General features: G+C 41.8%; 1 protein-coding gene across 1 annotated transcript in view; it reads right to left on the reverse strand.

Annotated features, from left to right (window-relative positions):
* The window catches only part of LOC307030603 (myosin light chain kinase, smooth muscle-like), a 94,875-nt gene extending 71,259 nt beyond the window's left edge, over nucleotides 1-23,616 (reverse strand). Inside the window, exons 1-6 of the mRNA XM_079667111.1 lie at nucleotides 23,498-23,616; nucleotides 23,096-23,261; nucleotides 22,990-23,011; nucleotides 19,040-19,118; nucleotides 18,792-18,850; nucleotides 18,403-18,464 (exon numbers count right to left, since the gene is read on the reverse strand). Coding sequence (XP_079523237.1) covers nucleotides 18,403-18,464; nucleotides 18,792-18,850 — 121 coding nt within the window. The 5' untranslated portion in view covers nucleotides 19,040-19,118; nucleotides 22,990-23,011; nucleotides 23,096-23,261; nucleotides 23,498-23,616. The remainder of the gene's footprint in view (nucleotides 1-18,402; nucleotides 18,465-18,791; nucleotides 18,851-19,039; nucleotides 19,119-22,989; nucleotides 23,012-23,095; nucleotides 23,262-23,497) is intronic.
* Nucleotides 23,617-24,718: the final 1,102 nt, after the last annotated feature.

The following is a 24,718-nucleotide window of genomic DNA, read 5'->3' on the forward strand; positions in this document are numbered from 1 at the left end:
GACTTAAATTGCAACCCTGACGAACACCTCTTCTCTGGGTGAAGAATTCAGTTTGTTTGTCTCCAATTTTAACAGCACACTTATTCCCTAAATACATTGATTTAACCAGATCGTACATTTTGCCCCCTATACCACAATGTAGAAGTCTATAATAGAGCCCTTCGTGCCAAATAGAGTCGAAAGCTTTTTTGAAATCAATGAAACAAGTGAATATCTTACCATGTTTTGTTTGGTGTACATGTTTGTTAACTAAAGTGTGAAGGGTATATACATGGTCGGTGGTGCGGTGTTTTGGAAGGAAGCCAATTTGATTTTGACTCAAGATGGATTGTCGGTTAAGGAAATCTTGTATTCTTTTATTTAGAATACTACAGAATAATTTCCCCAGACAGCTGCTGACACAGATGCCACGGTAGTTCTTAGGGTCTGATTTGTCTCCACTCTTATGAATGGGGGAGATGAGCCCTTTGCACCAGATGTCAGGAAAACATCCTGACTGCAATATGATATTGAACAGCTTTAATACTGTACCCTGCATCTCTGGGGTGCTGCATCTGAGCATTTCGTTTTTAATGTTGTCTGGGCCACAAGCTTTCCTTGGCCGGAGAGATTGTGTCTGTGTGGTCAACTCTTCCCAAGTCATTGGGAAATCAAGGGGGTTTTGGTTGTCTTTAATAGTTTCTTCTAATGTTTGGAGTTTCTCTTTTGTAATACATTGATCTGAATTCATTAGATTTATTGGTATGTCTTTGTACAAACTTTCAAAATGTTCTCTCCAGATGTCACCGTTTTGGATGGGTAATGCTTGCGGTTGTTTTGTGTTGAAGTTGCTCCACAGATCCCAGAATTGATTTTGATCAATGGCTTTCTCAATATCCTCAAGTTTCATGTGGGTATAATTTTGTTTTTTGTTCCTTATTGTACATTATATTTGTTTAAAAGGTCATTGTATCTAATGCGTAAGGCTGGGTTGTTTGGTTGCCGATGTTTTTCATTTGCTATTTTCTCAGGTCCTTTTCTGATGGTCTTGCATTCCTGGTCAAACCATTTGTCAGCGTTTTGCCTTTTAACAGGCTTCCGCTTTTGTTTTACAAGGTCAGCTTTAATAGCTGCCTTGTGAAATATCATATTGATATAATCAATGGCCATGTTTACACCATCTTTGGTAGGAACATATTGATTTTGGTCAAATAGTGACATGTCATTCATCAGATCAGGTGAGTTCAAGGCCATGGTGAATTTGTCTCCACTGTCTGGGGCCCATCTGTAAGTAGGATTTAATGTATACAGCTTACTGGGTCCCCTTGTTGTGTCACTCATTGGACCTGAGACTTTAAAGAACACATTGATTTGGTTGTGGTCTGAAAAGGGGGATTGCTGTCTGACAGTGAATGCACTGATAGTGGAGGGGTCCATGTCAGTGATTGCATAGTCTACTACACTAGACCCTAGAGCTGAGGAGTATGTGAATCTCCCTAAAGAGTCCCCTCTGAACCTCCCGTTCACTATGTACAGGCCTAAGGCCCGACAGAGATGCACTATCTCTTTGCCATTCTGATTGATTTCAGAGTCAAGGCTGTTCCGATGGCTGACGGTTGGTGTGGTAAACAGGGGGGGCTCACCAAATACATGGTGGCTGCCCTGTGGGTCTATGACATCAGGTTCAATTCCTGTTCGTCCGTTCAGATCTCCAGTTAGAAGCACATTTCCCTGGGCCTGAAAATAGGCTATTTCTGAATGGAGAGTTTCAAAAATGTCTTCTTCAAAATAAGGAGAATCTACTGGGGGTATATAAAGAGCACACATGTATAGATTCCTGTCAGTTATGCCCAGGGCTTGATCTAACCTTAGCCAAATGTGTGATTTACCTTGTTTTACTACTGAGATCTGATGGCAAAGATCTCCTTTATACCACACCAAGATCCCCCCCGATGTTCTGCCCTTGCGTATGTTTTTTGATTTTATAGAGGGCACCATTACTTCATTATAACCTGGAGGACAGTGAGTGAGCAGATCATTTTTACACCATGTTTCTGTTAATATAATTATATCAACATCTTTGATAGATTCTAAGAACTCTGGATTCTCACTCTTAACCTCAAAGGTTGAGGAGTGGAGTCCCTGAATATTCCAACAGCTTATATGAAAAGAACGCATCTTTTAAAAAATACAAAACAATCAAAATGAACCTGTATAGTGAGACAAATATATAAAAAAAAACAAAAAAAACAACAACAAATAAAACAACTATTTTCACTAATATTGCTATTGTACTGATTACTACGATAACATATAAATGTAATGTCTTAGCTGGACAGAAGTCGGGTGCACAGGGTGTGCAGCATCATCCTGATGTCTCCCAGTTCAGAGGTAGCAGGGGGAGGGAGGGTGGCAGCAGGCTGGGCTACAACTGCAGCATAGCTCCGCTGCTGTAGGCGGGGAGGGAGACAAGGAGCAGCTGTTGCTGCATATCTCTGCTGCTGATGTTGTGCAGGTGTTGAGCTGGGTGAAAGCAGCCTCCTCTGGGTGTGTTGGGGGCGTGGGGAGTGGGAGGTCCAGGCTGAGCTGTTGTGTCTCCTCACAGCAGGGGTGGTGATCCTGGGGTGGTGATGGGGAGGAAGCGGTGTGGGAGGGTCTATAAGGCCTCTAGAGGAGGGGGTGGGAGGACTGCGTCCCAGGGCTGCATCTTTGAGGGTCTTTGCAAATATCCCCACCCTCTCTCTGTGTAGGTGGAGTCCATCATAGAGGTCCCAGGGGCCAATGGTTGAGTGGAGGGCCAGGTGGACATTTGGTAAGGTGGCACATCCTTTTCTGATCTCCATATTAATGTCATGGATGACATGAGGAGGGGTGTCTGTCCTTGGCAGCAGGGTGGAGACCACAATGCGGGTGTCAGGGAATTCCTTACTGGCCTGCTCCGCCATTTTCCTCACTGCCTCAGCAGTGTCCCTACGGAGGGTGTGCAGGTCATTTGTTCCCGTGTGGATCACCAGGTACTGAGGGCTCCTGAGGGTCTCCTTTTTCAACAGCTTCATGGCCTGGCCTGGGGGGCTGCAGTGTTTAGACAGCACCTTTTTATCAGGGAAAAGCTTTCTTGGGTCCAGGAACTTCCCGTTTGAGTCAGCCAGCAGGACCACTTGTGGGTCTTGTTCTTCCTGCTGAGTAGAGGGAGGCTGGGATGGGCAGAGCTGGCTGTGGGCAGCTGGCTGTGTGGGTGTATCAGGACGGGCCAGGGTGTTGTTGGGCTGGGTGCTGAGCAGAGAGGGTGGGCCAGGGACACTGGCAGGAAGAGTCTGTGTCTCTCTACTCGTCATTGTGAGGACTGATGAGAGTTTCTCTGTCAGGTGCTGGACCTGCCTGGTGAAGCTCTTCTCTCTACACTCAGCATCCTCCCTCACCTTGGCTAACTGAACACGGAGCACACTGTTCTCCTGTTTGAGTGCCTCTACACTTCCTCTGAGGTCAGATGCCAAAGCCTCGTTGTCGCTCTTGAGCTGCTGGAGGTCCTCTTTAAGCTGCTGCAGAGTGTTGTCTGGGGGACCAGACTGCCTGGCCTGGGTCCGCTCTTTGAATTCTGCAAAGTCCAGCTCCAGCAGGGCCATACTCTCCTTCAGCCGATTGTTGGAGCTGGCCGGTGTGGGAGGGGCAGAGATGGACAAGGTGTTGGGGTTCTCTATTGGGCTCTCATCACCTTCGCTGTCAGAGGGGACATCAGAGGGGACATCAGAGGGGACATCAGAGGGGACATCAGAGGGGACATTGATCCTCTTTGTGTCCACCTCAGCTTTCAACAGGGGGAATGCCTCTTGGAATGACTCCAGGTTGGCTTCATTCCCTTGGACCATGACCTTTCCTTTGGTGTAGTATGTGATGGTGAGCAGAGGGTCATCTTTGTCAAGGTGTTCATCTTTACAGATTTGTAATCTGCCTCCTGAGCCGATGCCCTCTCTGGATACGTATGCATAATTCCTGCACAGAGTATCTTTCCAGATGTAGATGGAATCAGTGAAGAATATGAGGTTGTTCTTCTTCCTTCCTCCTTTTTGTTGGGCATAGTCAGTGAAGAGGACCTCTGGGTTTCCACACAGTGTCTTCTCCTTGTGTTTGTCCTTCGCATTTACACTCTTGCATTTAGCAGGATATTCAATCTCTCTTCCCTCTGCTCTGAGAGCTGAGAAGTTCTTTTTTGCCTGCTGGACAGTTTCCATGGCGACCACTTGTTTTGTTCCAAAGAGAGGCTAGGCTAATTAATTAGCTTACAAATACTTTTCTTTTCCTTTCTTTTTATCTTCATGAAATAATTCACAGTTTATAATGTTCCTCTACCTTCTTTGGTGCAGCTCCTTCCAACAGTGGCAGGTAACAGCTGGCAGCCCACAGCTAGCAGCCCACAGCTAGCAGCCCACAGCTAGACGGTTGACAGTTGTCAATTGGTAGTTGAAAGCTAGTTTGTAGTTTCAACTCAAAAATACATCCAAAAATGGCGTTTCTTCCTCTGGTTTCTGTCGATCAATGTCGTTAACTCTTCTTTGGAGTTAATTCTGCAGATTTTCCTATAAAATGTCTCACTTTTTAGGTCCAATTTCGATTTTTTGTTCAGGAGCTCATTTCTGATGCAGCTTACTCAAATCAAAACAATCTATCTCTCTCTCTCTCTCTCTCTCTCTCTCTCTCTCTCTCTCTCTCTCTCTCTCTCTCTCTCTCTCTCTCTCTCTCTCAGAGTTTAGCATCTCTCTCTCTCTCTCTCTCTATCTCAGAGTTTAGCATCTCTCTCTCTCTCTGTCTCAGAGTTTAGCATCTCTCTCTCTCTCTCTCTCTCTCTCAGATTTTAGCATCCCTCTCTCTCTCTCTCTCTCTCTCTCAGAGTTTAGCATCTCTCTCTCTCTCTCTCTCTCTCTCTCGCAGAGTTTAGCATCCCTCTCTCTCTCTCTCTCTCTCTCTCAGAGTTTAGCATATCTCTCTCTCTCTCTCTCTCTCTCTCTGAGTTTAGCATCTCTCTCTCTCCCTCTCTCTCTCTCTCTCTCTCTCTCTCTCTCAGAGTTTAGCATCTCTCTCTCTCCCTCTCTCTCTCTCTCTCTCTCTCTCTCTCAGAGTTTAGCATCTTTCTCTCTCTCACAGAGTTTAGCTAACCCTTTAGCTAACCCTTTAGCTAACCCTAACCCTCTAGCTAACCCTTTAGCTAACGCTTTAGCTAACCCTCTAGCTAACCCTTTAGCTAACCCTTTAGCTAACCCTTTAGCTAACCCTTTAGCTAACCCTTTAGCTAACCCTTTAGCTAACCCTAACCCTCTTTGTTGTGTATGTTTGCTGTCATTGATCTCGTTGTGATGGTTTTGTTTTCTGAACCTTTGATCCTGACTTACAACAGGTCTGTAGACCAGTGGTCACCAACCAGTCGATCACGAGTGTCGTGCGGGTAGATCGCGCACCGTTAAAAAAAAAAGTAACAAAAGAAAGAAAAGTAAAACAAATAAAAAAGTTTTTTTAAATAAAGTTTTCAGATGTCGTCCACCACCCGTTAGCAGGTGCCACTTGATCGACGTGTCTTTGAGACATATCCTGTCGCTCCCAAAAAGAATAGACTGACTTCAAGATGCTGCATCTTTTTGAACTCACTGCACTCAGGGCTGCCAACACTCACGCATTGAGCGTGAGACTCACGCAATCAACCCATATCTCAGGCACTCACGCCACACTTGCCTTTCCTCACGCTAAGTTTTCGTCCAAAATAAATGTATATAAAAATGTATTGAAGGAAGAGCAAACCGAGCGGTTTACGAAATGAGACGGTCTTCTGGCTTAGTTCAGTAAAGTTGGAGCGATATTGGGAGATTCTGATTTCATGGATCAATAACTCATGAAAACGTTATTCAGACACAAATTACGTCTCCTAAGTACCGTGGTGAGGTTGACAACGAACTACAATCACATTTTGATCAAAATATGCCAATACGCGTCGTCCTCCGAGCTGGACACATTACATTGGTCTCTATCTGCAGCCGGAGAAGAAACGAGTGCTCAGGGACCGTCTGCAAAGTGCAACTCCCAAAAAAGAGAATACAATAATATTCAATCACTATTATACAGTATATTTCTACCAAATTCACTATCTGCATTGTTGGTGTTAGCATCTGGTTAGCTAGCTGCACTAACGGATATTAGAAGCTGTTTCTAAAACAATGAGAGGGAGAGCTCTGTCCTGTCAGACTGAGAGAGATAACAGCTCAGTGAGCTAAGGGACTCTGTTTAGATACTTTAGTCTAGTTATCTCAGTGGCTCTCAAACGGTTTGGTCACCATTTATGAGAATAAATGAAAAACAGTTTTGAAATACTATATGACAGTGAAACAAGAATAAAGTTTAAAAGGGGAGTGATTTGTAAAATATCCATAAACAAAAAGAAAATCTGTTTAGTGTTCTGTTTCATATGGGTGTTGAGAGATGTATCCTTAAATTCATTTTGCTCTCAAAGTGCACCAGGTTGATGCTTTCACTTCAATATTTAAAAAAAAAAATCTTCCCGGGGGAGCATACCCCGGACCCCCCCCCCCCCCCCCCCCACTTATAAAATAGCACTTTACCTCTGCTTACACCTATATGCCATTTTATATGGTGCGAGCTGATAATCAAGCCTTCATTGTAAGAGTTGCGGGTACACTGTATGTGCGTATTCCACTGTAGCGCCCGGTACATTAATGGGAAGCCCTAGTTTGTGCATGTTCAATACATTTGTAACACTGTACACGTGAACGTTTCTTTTTTCGGTTCACCAAAAAAAAATCTCACTCCAAGCTGAACTCAAATGTTGGCAGCCCTGCTGCACTTATGGTAGATACCAACTACAACAAGATGAACATATTTGACCGTGATTTAATTGTAATACACGTTTCAAAATGATGCTGAAGTAACAACATACTGATACCGGTTAGTAAAAACCATGAATTAATGCTTTGACCAGTCTGCAGACAGACGGCAGGAGGAACACCTTTTAAAATGCGTGTTTTCTGAATGGAGATCGGCTAAGCTAACGTTGTATTTGCTCCGTCCACACTCAGAACAACGGCCTACAGACAGAAATAAAGCAGCGTCTGTATTCTCCATGACACAGACAGTCTGTGGTTTGGACTTGTTTCACTTCTGTCTTGTTTCTGAACAGATATGAGGAGCTGTGAGCTCTGAGGGCTAACAGCTAACAGCTGATGTTTGGTTTTCTGATTCAACGTCAGTGACGGCAGGCTGAGATCCTCACCGCTGATTGGCTACTGCACGAACGCGTCATTCGCATCGCGTCCGGTGTGAACGCACCCATGGTTTATGCATGGATAAAGAATGTTGTTAGAATGTTGAATTCATAAGAATAACTTGTTGTAATGTTAATGTTAAATGTTGCACTTGCATGCAGCTTCAGTGGAGACGCCTCACAGGTAAAATGGCCCTTGATGTTCTGCTCACGGCAAGATGTTGTTTTTTTCTTTGTTCTTGTTGCTGTCAACAAAATAATTTACTCATTTACTCAAAGAAATGGAAAATAAGCGAGATGCGTTTATATTTAGGATTGTAATGAAGGAATTCATGAAACTTAAAATGATGTAAATATATATATTTATCCTTTTTGACTCGTTAGTTATGTTGTGTTCTTGGTTTAATCAAATTGGAAGTTGCACCAAATGATTTGATGTAATTCAATTAGCCGACATAAAAGGCCTGTCATAAAAGTACTGCCTTTTTCACTCAATTCTGCAGTAGGTAGATCTCGCCTTTCACCATGGCTGAGGTCGGGGGTCTTGGGCTTAAAAAGGTTTAAAGTGTTTAAATGAGGAAACGCTGCTCTCTGCACTCAGGCTCAGTTTACAGTCCATGAAACGTCTGCTGAACTTCTCTCTCTCTCTTAAACTGACAGAAACATAGAGAGAGAGAAGTGCTTTCCTCACAGTGGATTCCCCAGGCCATGCCCTTCTTGGGTCGGCTTCAGTGTTTCTCTGTGTGTGTGTGTGTGTGTGTGTGTGTGTGTGTGTGTGTGTGTGTGTGTGTGTGTGTGTGTGTGTGTGTGTGTGTGTGTGTGTGTGTGTGTGTGTGTGTGTGTGTGTGTGTGTGTGTGTGCTCCTGCAGCAGCGTGTTTTGTCTTTATATGGTTCCCAGCTCTCTCAGTTTAACGGTCTCTGGTTCCGTCTCTTCTTCTCTTCTCACTTTGAGTTCCTCCTCCTCCTCCTCTCAGACTCTAAAATAACTTCTGTTTCTCAGAGTTTTCTATAAACTCAGGAATATCTCCTACATCGGAGCAAAGCCATCTTTTAGAAATACAGAAAATAGAGTTGCTGATAACCTTCCTCTCTTCTCAACAGTTTGAACACCAGTAGATTGTAATGATGTGAGACGATAGGGTTCGATGACTGTTCTGAAGTAATCACAGTATTTCATAACATCTAAATAAGAGATGTGAGTTTATCTCTCAGCGTGTTAGGATGTTATAGTGTAAGATGTTATAGTTTAGGATGTTATAGTGTAAGATGTTATAGTGTAAGATGTTATAGTTTAGAATGTTATGGTTTAGGATGTAATGGTTTAGGATGTTATAGTGTAAGATGTTATAGTTTAGGATGTTATGGTTTAGGATGTTATGGTTTAGGATGTTATAGTGTAAGATGTTATAGTTTAGGATGTTATGGTTTAGGATGTTATAGTGTAAGATGTTATAGTTTAGGATGTTATGGTTTAGGATGTTATGGTTTAGGATGTTATAGTTTAAGATGTTATGGTTTAGGATGTTATAGTTTAGGATGTTATGGTTTAGGATGTTATAGTTTAAGATGTTATAGTTTAGAATGTTATGGTTTAGGATGTAATGGTTTAGGATGTAATGGTTTAGGATGTTATGGTTTAGGATGTTATAGTTTAGGATGTTATGGTTTAGGATGTTATAGTTTAGGATGTTATGGTTTAGGATGTTATGGTTTAGGATGTAATGGTTTAGGATGTTATAGTTTAGGATGTTATAGTTTAGGATGTTATAGTTTAGGATGTTATGGTTTAGGATGTTATAGTTTAGGATGTTATGGTTTAGGATGTTATGGTTTAGGATGTTATGGTTTAGGATGTTATGGTTTAGGATGTTATAGTTTAGAATGTTATGGTTTAGGATGTAATGGTTTAGGATGTAATGGTTTAGGATGTTATGGTTTAGGATGTTATAGTTTAGGATGTTATGGTTTAGGATGTTATAGTTTAGGATGTTATGGTTTAGGATTTTATGGTTTAGGATGTTATAGTTTAGGATGTTATGGTTTAGGATTTTATGGTTTAGGATGTTATGGTTTAGGATGTTATAGTGTAAGATGTTATAGTTTAGGATGTTATGGTTTAGGATGTTATAGTGTAAGATGTTATAGTTTAAGATGTTATAGTTTAGGATGTTATGGTTTAGGATGTTATAGTTTAAGATGTTATAGTTTAGGATGTTATGGTTTAGGATGTTATAGTTTAAGATGTTATAGTTTAGAATGTTATGGTTTAGGATGTAATGGTTTAGGATGTTATAGTTTAGGATGTTATGGTTTGGGATGTAATGGTTTAGGATGTTATGGTTTAGGATGTTATGGTTTAGGATGTTATAGTTTAGGATGTTATGGTTTAGGATGTTATAGTTTAGGATTTTATGGTTTAGGATTTTATAGTTTAGGATGTTATGGTTTAGGATGTTATAGTTTAGGATGTTATGGTTTAGGATGTTATGGTTTAGGATGTTATGGTTTAGGATGTTATAGTTTAGGATGTTATGGTTTAGGATGTTATGGTTTAGGATTTTATGGTTTAGGATTTTATAGTTTAGGATGTTATGGTTTAGGATTTTATGGTTTAGGATTTTATAGTTTAGGATGTTATGGTTTAGGATGTTATGGTTTAGGATGTTATAGTTTAGGATGTAATGGTTTAGGATGTTATAGTTTAGGGTGTTATGGTTTAGGATGTTATAGTTTAGGATGTTATGGTTTAGGATTTTATGGTTTAGGATTTTATGGTTTAGGATTTTATAGTTTAGGATGTAATGGTTTAGGGTGTTATAGTTTAGGGTGTTATGGTTTAGGATGTTATAGTTTAGGGTGTTATAGTTTAGGATGTTATAGTTTAGGATGTTATGGTTTAGGATGTTATAGTTTAGGATGTTATGGTTTAGGATGTTATGGTTTAGGATGTTATGGTTTAGGATGTTATAGTTTAGGATGTTATGGTTTAGGATGTTATAGTTTAGGATGTTATGGTTTAGGATGTTATAGTTTAGGATGTTATGGTTTAGGATTTTATGGTTTAGGATTTTATAGTTTAGGATGTTATGGTTTAGGATGTTATAGTTTAGGATGTTATGGTTTAGGATTTTATGGTTTAGGATTTTATAGTTTAGGATGTTATGGTTTAGGATTTTATAGTTTAGGATGTTATGGTTTAGGATGTTATGGTTTAGGATGTTATAGTTTAGGATGTAATGGTTTAGGATGTTATAGTTTAGGATGTTATGGTTTAGGATTTTATGGTTTAGGATTTTATGGTTTAGGATTTTATAGTTTAGGATGTAATGGTTTAGGGTGTTATAGTTTAGGTTGTTATGGTTTAGGATGTTATAGTTTAGGGTGTTATAGTTTAGGATGTTATAGTTTAGGATGTTATGGTTTAGGATGTTATAGTTTAGGGTGTTATAGTTTAGGATGTTATAGTTTAGGATGTTATGGTTTAGGATGTTATAGTTTAGGATGTTATGGTTTAGGATGTTATGGTTTAGGATGTTATAGTTTAGGATGTTATAGTTTAGGATGTTATGGTTTAGGATGTTATAGTTTAGGATGTTATGGTTTAGGATGTTATGGTTTAGGATGTTATAGTTTAGGGTGTTATAGTTTAGGATGTTATAGTTTAGGATGTTATGGTTTAGGATGTTATAGTTTAGGATGTTATGGTTTAGGATGTTATGGTTTAGGATGTTATAGTTTAGGATGTAATGGTTTAGGATGTTATAGTTTAGGATGTTATGGTTTAGGATGTTATGGTTTAGGATGTTATAGTTTAGGATGTTATAGTTTAGGATGTAACGGTTTAGGATGTAATGGTTTAGGATGTTATGGTTTAGGATGTTATAGTTTAGGATGTTATAGTTTAGGATGTAACGGTTTAGGATGTTATAGTTTAGGGTGTTATAGTTTAGGATGTTATGGTTTAGGATGTTATGGTTTAGGATGTTATAGTTTAGGATGTTATAGTTTAGGATGTAACGGTTTAGGATGTAATGGTTTAGGATGTTATGGTTTAGGATGTTATAGTTTAGGATGTTATAGTTTAGGATGTTATAGTTTAGGATGTAACGGTTTAGGATGTTATGGTTTAGGAGGTAATGGTTTAGCACCTTCTTGTAATGCTGAGGGTGAAATTACACAAAGGGAAGCAGCATTTTATTTAAAGGCTGGAGGTGACACCTACAGGCAGAAGACCGTCATTACACCTCCAGCATTATTCTAAACATTAACATTTAGACCAGGGGTGGGGAACCTTTTTCCTCTCAAGGGCCATTTCAATTTTTTCAACATCCTCCGAGGGCCGTACAAATTATTGACCTCTGCTTAAAAATACTAAAATCACAGCCCATTCATTTGGCCTTTCTTTCATGCTGTGCAAAGAAAAAGCAACCTCTTGATCCAGATATCTTATCATGAGTCGCACATGCATTCACGTGCACGGTGTGGCATGACCACCAAAACAGAAAGATATGGACACAAGATGTGTGAAAATGTATTTAGTTTCCTATCCATGTGAACATGATTTAAGTGGGGGGGACCTAACCTGCTCTTGGGGGGTCCTCACCTCCTCTAGGGGGGGACCTCGCCTCCTCTAGGGGGGTCTGGGGGGCATGCTAATGTTGAAGTTAAAAGCATCAATCTGGTGCACTTTGGGAGCAACATTAGGAGATCTATGGATACATCTCTCAACATCCATATGAAACAGAACTGTAAGCATATTTACTTTTTCTTTATGGATATTTTACAAATCACTCTCCTTTCAAACTGTATTCTTTTTTATTAATAACAAGTTTTGTTTACTATCATATAGTATTTTATACCCGTTTACTTTATTCTCTTATTTTTTATAACTATAATGATCATATCAGGGATGGGCAACTGGCGGCCCGCGGGCCGCATGTGGCCACCGCCCTCACTTTGTGCAGCCCGCGAGTCAATTTACAAAAATATATTGGTTTCACAGTTGTAAACAAGCAAATCATTTGAACCAGACCCCACTTGTAATTAATAATATTCACCGCTAGAGGGCGCTCCCCCCAAATTCATGAGGCCTGCAGCCAAGTGTATATTGTCTTCTGTTTACCTCGCGGCTTTCCTCCGTTAGCGGGAAAAGAAACATGAGCGCCCAAAAAAGAAAACTGGACCTAGAAAACCGTCTCTTTCAGCCAAAATGGGAAATAGATTATCTGTTTACAGAATTCAAAGGCAAACCTATGTGTTTGGTATGTCTTGAAACTAAATCGGCAATGAAGGACTACAATTTAAGTCGCCACTACAACAGCACCCATAAAGACAAATATGAAAAGCAGCAGAACTTTTTTACCAGAGCCACGACTACACAGGAATCGTCTCTCACGGCGTCTTATGCCGTTTCCCTTGAGCTTGCTAAAGCTAAGAAGCCCCTGTCTGACGGCGAAATGGTGAAGAGTTGTGCAGTCCAGATGGCTAAAGCATTCGGAGATGACAACATGGCTAAAAACTTTGAAACCGTCTCTTTGTCCCGTCGGACAGTGACACGAAGAATATTTGATATACAAAATCATGTCGAACAAAAGGTAAAACAAGTCATGCATGACTGTGCATACTTTTCCTTAGCGTTGGATGAGAGCACTGATGTGACTGATGTGAGCCAGCTTCTCATCTACACACGGGCCATTAACAGTTCCTTTGAAGTGCACGAGGAGTTATTGAAACTGGCTTCTTTGCATGGCACTACCAAAGGACAAGTTATTTTCGCCGCTGTTGAAAATGTTGTAAGTGCGCACGGAGGATTTCACAAGCTCTCAGCTGTTGTTACCGATGGTGCGCCAGCAATGCAAGGAAAGCGCACTGGATTCGCCGGCCTCCTCCGCCAGAGTGGCGTTGACTGTCCAATACTGCACTGCATCATACATCAGGTGGGTAACATTATTGTTAGCTATTCTAATGGTTTTGAATGTGGGCATTCTTTGTAAAAAAAAAATCAGGCTAAATCAAATTTCGTTTTGATATTGCAGGAGGCTCTGTCAAATCAATGAACTTTAGCCATGTCATGGATTTAGTTACCAAGACTACTAATCTCATTCGAGGAGGGAACCGGTCTCTCAATCACAGGAAGTTTATAGCCTTTTTGGATGAAGTGAACGCCGCGTACGGTGATTTAAAGATGCACACAGAGATAAGGTGGATGAGCCGTGGAAAATGCTTGGAGAGGTTTTTTGCGCTACGCGCAGAAATCTCTGTGTTCTTGGAGGACACCATCCAATGTGATACAAGTGCGTACTGCGCAAAACTCAGGAATACAGATTTTCTTCTCGACATGGCTTTCCTTACGGACATTACCTCGCATCTTAATCCCCTGAATATGCGGTTACAGGGAAGATGCCAAACCGTGTCGGATCTATATTCGCACATGAACGCATTTGTTACTAAACTGACTCTGTTTAAAGACGGATTTTCAGCCGACCGTCCTAATCTGGCGCACTTCCCGTCATGTGAAGAGATGCGCAAAGATGCCCCCGAATGTGAGAAAACATTACCCAAGTACAGAGCCGACATAGAAGCACTGCAGCAGCAGTTTAAGAAGCGCTTTCAAGATTTCCACACCATGCAGCCACGCATTGAGTTATTCACTAACCCCCTCTCGGCTACAATCATCGAGCAGCCCCCTGAGTTGCAGCTTGAAATGTGCGAACTGCAGTCAGACCCCTTTCTAGCAAAGCGCCAGGAGAGGGGAATTTCCTTTTGGAGACTGCTACCCGAGTCCCGCTGTCCACTCCTCAGGGATTTTGCGCTCTCAATGGCCAGCATGTTTGGCAGCACTTACATCTGCGAGAGCAACTTCTCTATGATGAAGCACATCAAGTCAAGGGAGAGAAACAGACTGACAGATGAGACACTGTTCCATCTCATGCAAATCGGATGTACAAATGTTGATATTGACATTCAGTCTATTGTGCAGCAGCAGGAGAGGCCACAAGTATCTCATTAAGAGTATAGCTTACTGATCCAGCTGTGGGTGAAGTTCAGAAAAATGCATATGTTCTTGGTTTTATGTATGGAATGTGAGGGAAGCATAGAAACACAATACAAAGATGAATATTCGTTGTTAAACTCAGTGTTGGTGTTTGGTACAATAAACATTTATTGCCTATACATATTTAGTTATTTTCATTAAATTAGTAGCTAAAGTTGGCTATTTAAATGTTGTGGATATAGTATCCTGCCGATGGAAGTGAATGGTCACGAAGTGGCCCTCTGGTAGTGAGGACATTTTTTTTTGGCCCTCACTATCCTCAAAGTTGCCCATCCCTGGATCATATAAAGATGTGCCTTTACCTCACTGGTTGGAGAAAAAGCTTCTTATATTCGTTAGCATAGCTAGCTAACCAGATGCTAATAACAACAAAGTTATTGACTGTATGATCAGTATGACAGATGAACAGATCGCCACTGGGCTTTCAACTAAAGACACAGCCACGCAGAAACTGCGGCATGTGTACAGTTCCTTATGGGTACTGCTTGGAAGTGCTTTTGCGTGTGTTTATAAATTACCTAGAGGGCTGTACCAAATGGTCTCGCGGGCCGTATACGGCCCGGGGGCCGGGGGTTCCCCACCCCTGATTTAGACTAATTAGCATATGAGCAAAAACCCATTAAATAAAGAATACAAATACAATTATTAACTATTATTGTTTTTCAAAATGTTATTTGTTACATCAGGGGTTCCCAAACTTTTTCAGCATGAGACCCAGAACAGAAATGTTGTGGTCCTAAGGGACCCAAGCTAAACAAGTGTCATGATTTTCCATAATATGTACATTTATAAACAAAGAACCCACCATGAATTTAAAATGTAAATGAAAATATTGACTTAATTATAAAAGTGCATCGCAGCAATTAGGTTTCTCACCATAACAACCTTCCCTTTGAGCTTGCCCAGAAAAAATAAGGATCAAAGCAGAAAGACGAAACATGGGAAGTGCAGTCAAGTATATACAGTACAAATCAAATTTAAATTATACAATTATCAAAAGTGCAATATTAAGTTTGTCGGATCAAAAAATATGTACACACATTTTAAACTATTTTAAATGAACAAAGAACAAACATGTTGTAAACAGAAAGGGACAAAACACTAACTGAAGTGCAGTCAAGTGTATTCAGTACATCACAGGTGAAACCAAATTTAAATTATCAGAAGTGCAACATTAAGTTTTTCACTAGATCAAAAACTATGTACACACATTTTTTAAACACTTTTAAATGAACAGAGCTGTTTTAAAACACTCTGAGAGACAAAGAAACTCCAACACTTGGCAACTGATTAACTTTTTTTTTGTGGAGGCTGACTTGATGCCCTCAGTGCTATTGGGTGATTTTTAATACCAGCCGGCGTACGCTGTATACCCAATGTGGACCTGGCAACCGCATTTATAGCGCATTACATTACATGTTACTAGTTAGACGCTTTTATCCAAAGCTACTACATACTCAATACTGGGGGGAATCCCCACGGAGGGATTTTGACAGGGTTGTTGGACAAAAGACCCAAGCGCGCACAGAAGAAATCTGAGAGCAGACATTTCACGAGCGCACAGAAACAGCCTGAGTGCAAGGAGAAGGTTTTAAACTGGAACACAGGAAACCTGTAAGCAGCAATATATCTGAGTGCAAGCGTACAGTTTGAGCAGAAGCAGAGCAAAGCTAAGCGCAAGCAGAAACTATTTGAGTGTGAGGACAGGGTTTGAGGGAAAGAAATACATATTCTGAACGTGAAATCAATCAGGTATGCTCTCAAATTTAAAGACCACGCTCTCGAATAAAGATAGGGAATAACCCCCATATGTATTCCTATGTGCATCACACTGCAGCAGTCACGTCCGTGCGGCTGATACTTTCTCTCGCTTTCCTTCTCATACTGCCGGTCACTTTCCCTCTAATCTTCCTGTGGTTATTGTTTTGAAACACCGCTCTGTGCCGCTGCAGAATGAAGTGGACTTGCGGGAGCGAGTAGTGGACGTGCGAGAGGCGCAGCTGGCGGTCCGCTCCGGGGCTCGGTCTGCATTTCATCCAACTTTGCATTAACGAAACAATTTCACAACAGACCCTGACAAACTCACAAACACACAAAACAAATCATTCAAATGAGTGACTTACTTTTCCGCCGTCAAAACACTGCTTCTTGAAAGACTCTTCTTTGCAGATGAAAAAATCCTTCGATTTGTCCCGATGCAGAGGATGTTTTGTTTGGAGACGCCGGTCCAATTTATACATTTTCAAGCTTTCGTTACTGAGCACCTCTCCACATAAAACACACTGAGGCCGCTCCTCTCCATTTCTAACAGCTTTTCTGAAGCCAACGTTTAAAAACTCCTCTTTGTATCGTCTTTTTGCCATCATGTACGATCGGGATTAATCAACAGACAATAAACAGACAGCGCTAAAACTTTCGCGGGGGACGCGTCAGAGCTGATACAAATACAATCTTTTATTTTTAGTTTATCTGTATTTAGAAAATTAAATCATTCAATATACAATGCTATATTGCATAATTTCATTTTCAAAATAAAAAATAAAATACAAAAAATAAAAAAAAGTGTATTTGCAACGCAGCCATCAGCTCTGACGCTGTGTGTGTTTAGCAATGCATTTAACTGGCGACCCAATCAAAACGGCTGAGATTGGGAAAGGCTGTGTTACATGCATACAGATTATTATTCAGTTTTCTGCATTAGCTTTTCTTTCAATTAAAACGTAATTTATTTTCCTTTATTTTTCCTTATTTTTTCAAAAATATAAACGTACTTACCAATTAATCTTATTTTCCTATTATTATATTCATTGCTTCTCATAAAGTAAACACAAACATATGCTGAAGGAAAGTAGTACGTGCTCTTGATCAGGGACGTGTGCAGACATTTGGAGGCTTTTGCTCTAAACTGGAAAAAGGGCCTCCCCGAGAAGAGAGAGAGGGTGATAGAAGAGAGAGAGGGTGATCAAGAGAAGAGAGAGAGGGCGATCAAGAGGAGAGAGAGGGCGATCAAGAGGAGAGCGAGAGGGCGATCAAGAGAAGAGAGAGGGGGCGATCAAGAGAAGAGAGAGAGGGTGATAGAAGAGAGAGAAGGTGATCAAGAGAAGAGAGAGGGTGATCAAGAGAAGAGAGAGAGGGCGATCAAGAGGAGAGAGAGAGGGTGATCAAGAGAAGAGAGAAAGGTTGATCAAGAGAAGAGAGAGAGGGCGATCAAGAGAAGAGAGAGAGGGTGATCAAGAGGAGAGAGAGAGGGCGATCAAGAGGAGAGAGAGAGGGTGATCAAGAGAAGAGAGAGAGGTTGATCAAGAGAAGAGAGAGAGGGTGATCAAGAGGAGAGAGAGAGGGTGATCAAGAGAAGAGAGAGGGCGATCAAGAGAAGAGAGAGAGGGTGATCAAGAGAAGAGAGAGAGGGCGATCAAGAGGAGAGAGAGAGGGTGATCAAGAGAAGAGAGAGAGGTTGATCAAGAGAAGAGAGAGAGGGTGATCAAGAGGAGAGAGAGAGGGTGATCAAGAGAAGAGAGAGAGGTTGATCAAGAGAAGAGAGAGAGGGTGATCAAGAGGAGAGAGAGGGTGATCAAGAGAAGAGAGAGAGGGCGATCAAGAGAAGAGAGAGAGGGTGATCAAGAGGAGAGAGAGAGCTGCCCCGTTGAGGGAGTTTACAGATGGAAAGACACAGAAAGACAGAAGCACAATAACAAGTGTATTTAGGTGTTTTCTTTGTAAATAACCGACGATATCAAGAGGAAGTCAAGTCCCCTGGTGTTTCCCCTGCCCTCTAACGCCAGGCAGGCATTTGGTGTGATCACTAGAGCCATATGAGGCTCAGAGGGTTTTCCTTTGCTTCCAGCTGTCAGATTGTAAACAAAGTCACTTGACGGGGGGCAGATGACAGCGCTGACAAGTTGTGTTTCCCACAGCGAGACGCGGCCGTTGCCCGGGCAACATTAGCCCGTAACTGTGTACTGCAGTAGCAGGAATATAGGCTTATAATATACTGTTTATACATGATGATAGTATATGATTTACATACAGAAAATAGTTTGTCAGTTTTCAGAACCCTCAACATTTGAACCTTCTGTACTTTAGCGTCTGAACACAAAGAGCTCTCACCTTCACGTCTCTCTTGGTCCAGAGGAGGGGCCTCGAGCCGAGGGTTGGACCTCCTCTCCGCCCTGAAAACAACCAACAGGGAACCGGAACATCAACCTGAAGAGCAGGAGCTAAACTGCTAACAAATAACTTCACATCACAGTCATTTCAAACACATTTTAAAGCAAGGGAGGGCTCAAATTGAATTAAATTAAAACTAAAAATCCAATATCAAAACAATGCGTAATGTCATGCTAACATTATCTAGTAGACTAAACATGTCCAAACTGGGGTTTCCTCAATGGATGATCTGTCAACCCTTCATACTCTACATGCTAATTGACATGTGTTAGCTAGTGACATAAGTAAGGTAAGATGAGCTAACAAAGAAGCTAACGTTAGCTCTGTACCTGCTGCTCCTTTGGTCCCGGACAGAACGTTCTGGATCCGGACTCAACACCGGCTGCATCTGTACGATTAGATAGAAGTTTATGAGAAAATGTTCCTGCTTCTTCTCTCCGTGTCTTAATCTTGCTACTTTAAAACATTTTGCAATTTGTGATGCTGAACATACAGTTTATGATACGACCTGATTTCAAACCATCAACAACCCCTTTAATGTCAGCATAAAGCAGAAAACAATAGAGATGTGACTGACCAGAGTGGCTGCAGTTCTGCTGACAGCCTCCAGAGGGGGCTGTGCAGGAGGTTTGATCCTCCAGGAGGAAACTGAACTGCTGCTGGGAGCAAGAAGAAGACTATTAAAATAACTTAAATCAGTTTGAAAAATGGGCGTTGCAGCCATTATATGAGGGTGGGACAAGTCCCCCCCACTTTTTGAAATGATTAGTTTAGACCCCCCCACTTCTACCATGTGGAAAGTCCGTGAATCAGTCTATCCCCTCTCCCTGCTCTCTGTAGAGCGCTGTGTCAGTGCTTCACTATCAAATCCATTCCACTTGCTTATTGAGAGAACGCCCAAATCAATGAAACTCCGTCCCATGTTTTCCCTGCTGCTTTGTACCAAGGCAGATTCTCACATTGCGCGCGCATGTTCAAGGAGTGCTGTCATAGTTACGGTGGACAGCTCAGATCTATTGTATGAAGCGATGCCGGTAGCGGAGGTAAGGCACACACACCAAGTGTTCAGGACATTGTTAATACAGAGAAAATCAAAGCTGACGATTTCTTGGTTTGATATGTTTTCTCCCCCAGACAATATGGACATAAGAACATTTCAAAGAAGAGGAAAGTAAGTCTTCAGCTGTAGAAGTTAATCAGTTAACAGTGATGGCGGCGGTGTTAAAAGCATCTCACTTCTGGAGAGGAGTTTAGTCTTTATTTCATGATAGAGGGATACAAACACTGAATAGTTTAGATGAGAAAAGACATCGAAATGCCAGGTTACTATTTATCATGTAAACAGGGAACATGAATAACCCGATCTCTGTGCTCGTGTAAACACCATGATGTCCATGCATGGGCGGCGCCAGAGATTTTCTCTAGGGGGTGCTGTGGGGTAGCTTGACGTTTCATAGAAGGTGCTCAAACATTAAGGGTTTCCAGTGTTCGAATTACCCATTTGCTTTTGGGGAGCCCTATTTCTCAGAGCACATCCTGCTACTAAATATATCACACTCACGCTCTGTTGACTGGCGCAGCAGCGCGGATTCGATCAATTGCTATAAAATCACTCTGCTGCTACTACAGACGGTGTCACTACGCGGCGGCTGTGGCCGTTGTTGAAGCCTCTTCAGGCTCCGCATCGGCAGGCCTCTCCCTCGGTGTGTAGGTGTCAAGCTCGACCCTGACGCCGCTCACAGCCGGCCAACTAAAAGTTGTTCCGTTCACGTTGTCATTTTTAGACTCCTTCGCTTCTTTGCTTGTGAATCCAAAAGCTGTGACGCTTGGCTGTTTTCGTTTCACCATATTTTTTACTAGAAAGCCAGAGTTAAACAAATATCAATATGAACATTCCAAATACCGCGCCGGCATCACCGCCATAACCATAGCAACGTAAGTAAGAATGCAGCGCAGCCACGTACAGATGGCAACACCCAGACATATTCACAAATATAAAACAAATATTCAGAAACTGTAATGAACAATGACTATTATTTATTTCAAGAACTGTTATTTACAGAAACTCAACATTTCTAATCTGTGTGACACAAATATGCACGATTTGGGCTCCCACTATTTATCTCAAAGTCGGCCTTCAGGGGAGCTCCCTCCCTCTTCGGGGGAGCCAAGCTCCCCCTGGCTCCCCCCCATTTCGAACAGTGAGGGTTTCTCATGAATGCACCAGCGCTACAGTTGAATTTTCTACTGCAACATTCCCCACACGCAAATACACAGTGTACCCGCGACTGTTACAATGAAGGCTCGATAATCAGCTCACGGCATATAGGTGTAAGCAGGGATAAATGGCTATTTCTACAAGTGGGGAGTGGACCTCACATCCTCTAGGAGGGTCCTCACCTCCTCTAGTGGGGTCTGGGGGCATGCTCCCCCGGGAAGATTTTCTTTTAAACATTGAAGTTAAAGGCATCAATCTGGTGCACTTTGAGAGCAACATGAAGAGATCTATGGATACATCTCTCAACATACATATGAAACAGAACTGTTAACAGATTTACTATTTCTTTATAGATATTTTACAAATCACTCCCCTTTTAAAACAAAACGTTTGAGACCCACTGAGATAACTAGACTAAAGTGAACAATCTAAACACTGAGAGTCCTTTACTTCCCCTGAGCTGAGGTTATCTGAGACTCTCAGTCTGACAGGAGAGAGTTCTCCCTCCACCTTGTTGTTGAAAAAGCTCCTTATATCCGTTAGCTTGGCTGGCTAGCACCAGATGCTAACCACAACGATCTCCGGTAGATACCCACTGGTGCGCGAGCTCTCTCTCTCGCTCGCTTGCGCACGTACACAAAATGGCTCGTGCCACACACACACAGAGCAGACCTTGAATGAAACACAGAGAGCCAGAAGTAAGCTACTTGTACTCACGAGGCCTATTATGTGCAGAATCCCTCTCGCTTTCAGGTGGTTTTGATTGAGTGTCCACACGTGGACGTTTAAGGACTAAAAAACGATCCATTTGTCACTTTGCTGTGAGCAAATAATTTCGCACTCCAGCTAACAGGAAGTCACTCAAGTGTCACAGAGTAATTTAGCCAATGGGTAGGTCAAAAATCGAATGGGTGCTGGCCATTGGCCTAATCATATGTGTTGGCTTTATGTTTTTGGTCAAACATTTGTTTGTTTCACATTTGCATTGATGTAATCAATAATTTTTCTAATTTAATTTAATAAAAATAATAATAATAATCTTTTTTTAAAAACGAAAAAAAAAAAACACTTATATTTATTGGGAGTACTTAGGGGGTGCTTTGGCACCCCCTAGCTCCCTCCTGGCGCCGCCCCTGTGTCCATGTAGACGCAGTCATGTGTTTTACTGGAGCCTCAATTCGATCAGAGATTATTTTCTGAGTTCTTTAACTTCGGTACTCTTTCTCAAAATGGTAAGGTGCATTCTGTTTTAATTATACTTCTTATCATTCAGAAGCTTTTTGTGTTTGTGTATGTTTTACTGAGTGCTTATAGGCAATTTCCATCCGAGTATTCAGTTAACTATTTATTTTCTGTGCACATCACATAGACTAGCTAATATTCTACCTACTGCTTGGGACTTTGAGTCTTCAAAATGTCCAATGTCACAGACTGGGACTTACTTTAGAGTCAGTTGTATTTACATTCAGTATGACTTGATTCAATGTGAAAGAGTATACTGCTCAATACATAGTGATCACTTCACCACCTCTCTTGACCTCTAGGCGCTTGAGAGTGAGTCAGAGGCAGAACACAGGGACAGTGGAGAGAGGTCCGTTGCTGAGGTGAGTGATGAAAGGGAAATGACAGTTTCGAGTAAATTGAGATGTGGACTCTCATCCCAGAATGTTAAGGAAATCAGTGGGGATATTGAACAGGAAGCATTTCAGTCAAGGGGCATCATGTGACCAATATAGACAGAAGAGCAACATTTATTTGAACATTTAAGTCAATGATACCATTCCTAGGTGAACTTAACATCTGTATGGAGTCAGATCAGTCTCAATATTAATAAATGCTCACAGAAGGATTCACAAATATATTTTGCGTTTTATATATAAATGGCTCTCCACAACAATATCTCTCAATGCACTCACAAATATGTATTGTTGTATATAAATGTACAAAAAATGGGCATTTAAACTGCTTTTTATTAATTCAAAGACGGCTCTGAATTAATAATCAAATATGTTTCCTTTCTTTACGACTGGATGAAATTACAAAATGTACCCATCATTTTCCTCATGCTAGTATAGCCACATCAAAGTATCAAACCACCTGTTAAAATGCACCAGAATACAGGAAATCTATTTTTTCTTTTTGTGGGGGGGATCCCCACACCCCCCGTTAAAAAAGTCCCCCCACATTCAGGATGCTTCCTACGCCCATGGTTTGAACAGAAGTCCATCTGGAGCCGAAGCTTTTCTAGAACTGAAACATCATGTGAGCAGCAACCTATCTTTAGAAAGCTGTGACGCTGAGAGACTCACCTGGACGACTCTCCAGGAACACCTGAGGGGAGAAGAGTTCTGTTTTATTCTGAAGGAACCTCATTAACAATCAACAGACTTCCTGCGCTCTGATTGGTCGACTCACCCTCTATGTTTAGTGATGTCACGGCGGTTGCGTTTCCAGCTTCGTTGCTGATCAAACACGAGTAACTTCCTGCATCCCCCACGCTCACTTCCTTTATCTCCAGGAAGTGGAGGCCAGCGCGCTCGTAGATTAAGACCCGCCCGCAGGACTGAAGCTCCGCCCCCCCCTGAAGCAACAAGAGGGCGCCCAATAGCAAGATGGCCGACAGTTTTAATTTAGGAATTACTGTCACTCTCACAGAATAATGAATTATTTATTTTAATGTCTTAAAATTCTTTAGCACACAAGTCATATTAAAATCGGTAAAAGTGAAATTAGTAGTTCAAATGTTTTTAATAGTCCCAAAAATGTAAGAAAGATATTAAAAGTGTTAGTGTGATGCCTCTGCTAAGCTCCGCCCACCTTGTACCATGTGACGCGGGGTGGTGGGCGTCCAGTTGCCTTGGCGATTAACTTCCCGCTCTCTCCGAGTTTAACGACCAATCGGCTCGGCTTGGTGATGAACTTCGGAGGACTTTCCCCCCAAAGACTGGAACGACCCCTGGGGCATCATGGGAAATGTAGTTACATTTTTGAAATCGAAATTGTTCTATCTTTTTTCAAAAAGTCAGCATTAGCCGCTTTCACACCGCAGGACTTGCCGTACTTTAGTGCCGGCACTAAAGTACCACGGCACTGAATCCGCCAGGGGGCTAGTGCCAATCGCATTCACACCGCAGTACTTTCCCTGAGGCAAGATTACGCTGACGTCACTTCATCTTCTTCTTCTCTGGGTTTACTGGCAGGCCGCAAAACCACTTCACGGCGAGTACAAAAAAAAACGAGAGAAGAAGAACTACACAGGGGAGGGGGTATAAAGCCCACCCGCTGTACATGAGGCGTTTGTTTACTTTCCAACCTCAGACATGATGGAGTTCACTGAGCTTGTTGTCTTTGTGCTCATGTTATACAGCTTTGTAACTGGGTTATTGCAGCCAACTAGGGATTTGATCCACTCGTCGGATGCTGTAAGTGCAATGCTGGTTCGGAATCAGAGTCTAACGGGGCGTGGTTTGCAATTCGCCCAGCCAATAGAAATAGAATAGAAATTGGCACTCTTTTATCACCAGGTTCGTACCACCTCTCTAGCAGGGACTGAAATGGCCAAAAGAGTTCCCTGCACTGAGTAGTCCCGCGGTGTGAACGTGACATTATTGGTACTAACGGAACTAAAGAACCAAAGTACCAGGGAAAGTCCTGCGGTGTGAATGCGGCTATAGAGACTGTTTCTCAGAGTACCGACTTTGATCTCAGTATTCCCTGTTTTTTTAATGATTTTTGGAATACCAACTTTTTTCTCAGAATGTTGAGATTGAGGTCAGAACTCAGATTTAAAAAGAAAAAAATAGAATTATTATTTTTCTTGGAATTCTGACTTTTTTCTCAGAACTCCAAAAGAAAAACGAATGAACTTTTGGTCTGATCTCCGAAATGTTCAAATGTGTCCCAAATCCTCTTCCGTATGTAGCTACAGAGTGCCGTCTCTCACCTGGTCAGCTGCTCACTTATTGTACCTGTACCCACTAAGTTGGATCTGGTGTCTGCAGCACCACACAGAGAACCACAGAAGAAGAACTCACCCTG

Source organism: Notothenia rossii (assembly GCF_949606895.1).
Source record: "Notothenia rossii genome assembly, chromosome: 2".
In the NCBI taxonomy this organism is placed as follows: domain Eukaryota; kingdom Metazoa; phylum Chordata; class Actinopteri; order Perciformes; family Nototheniidae; genus Notothenia; species Notothenia rossii.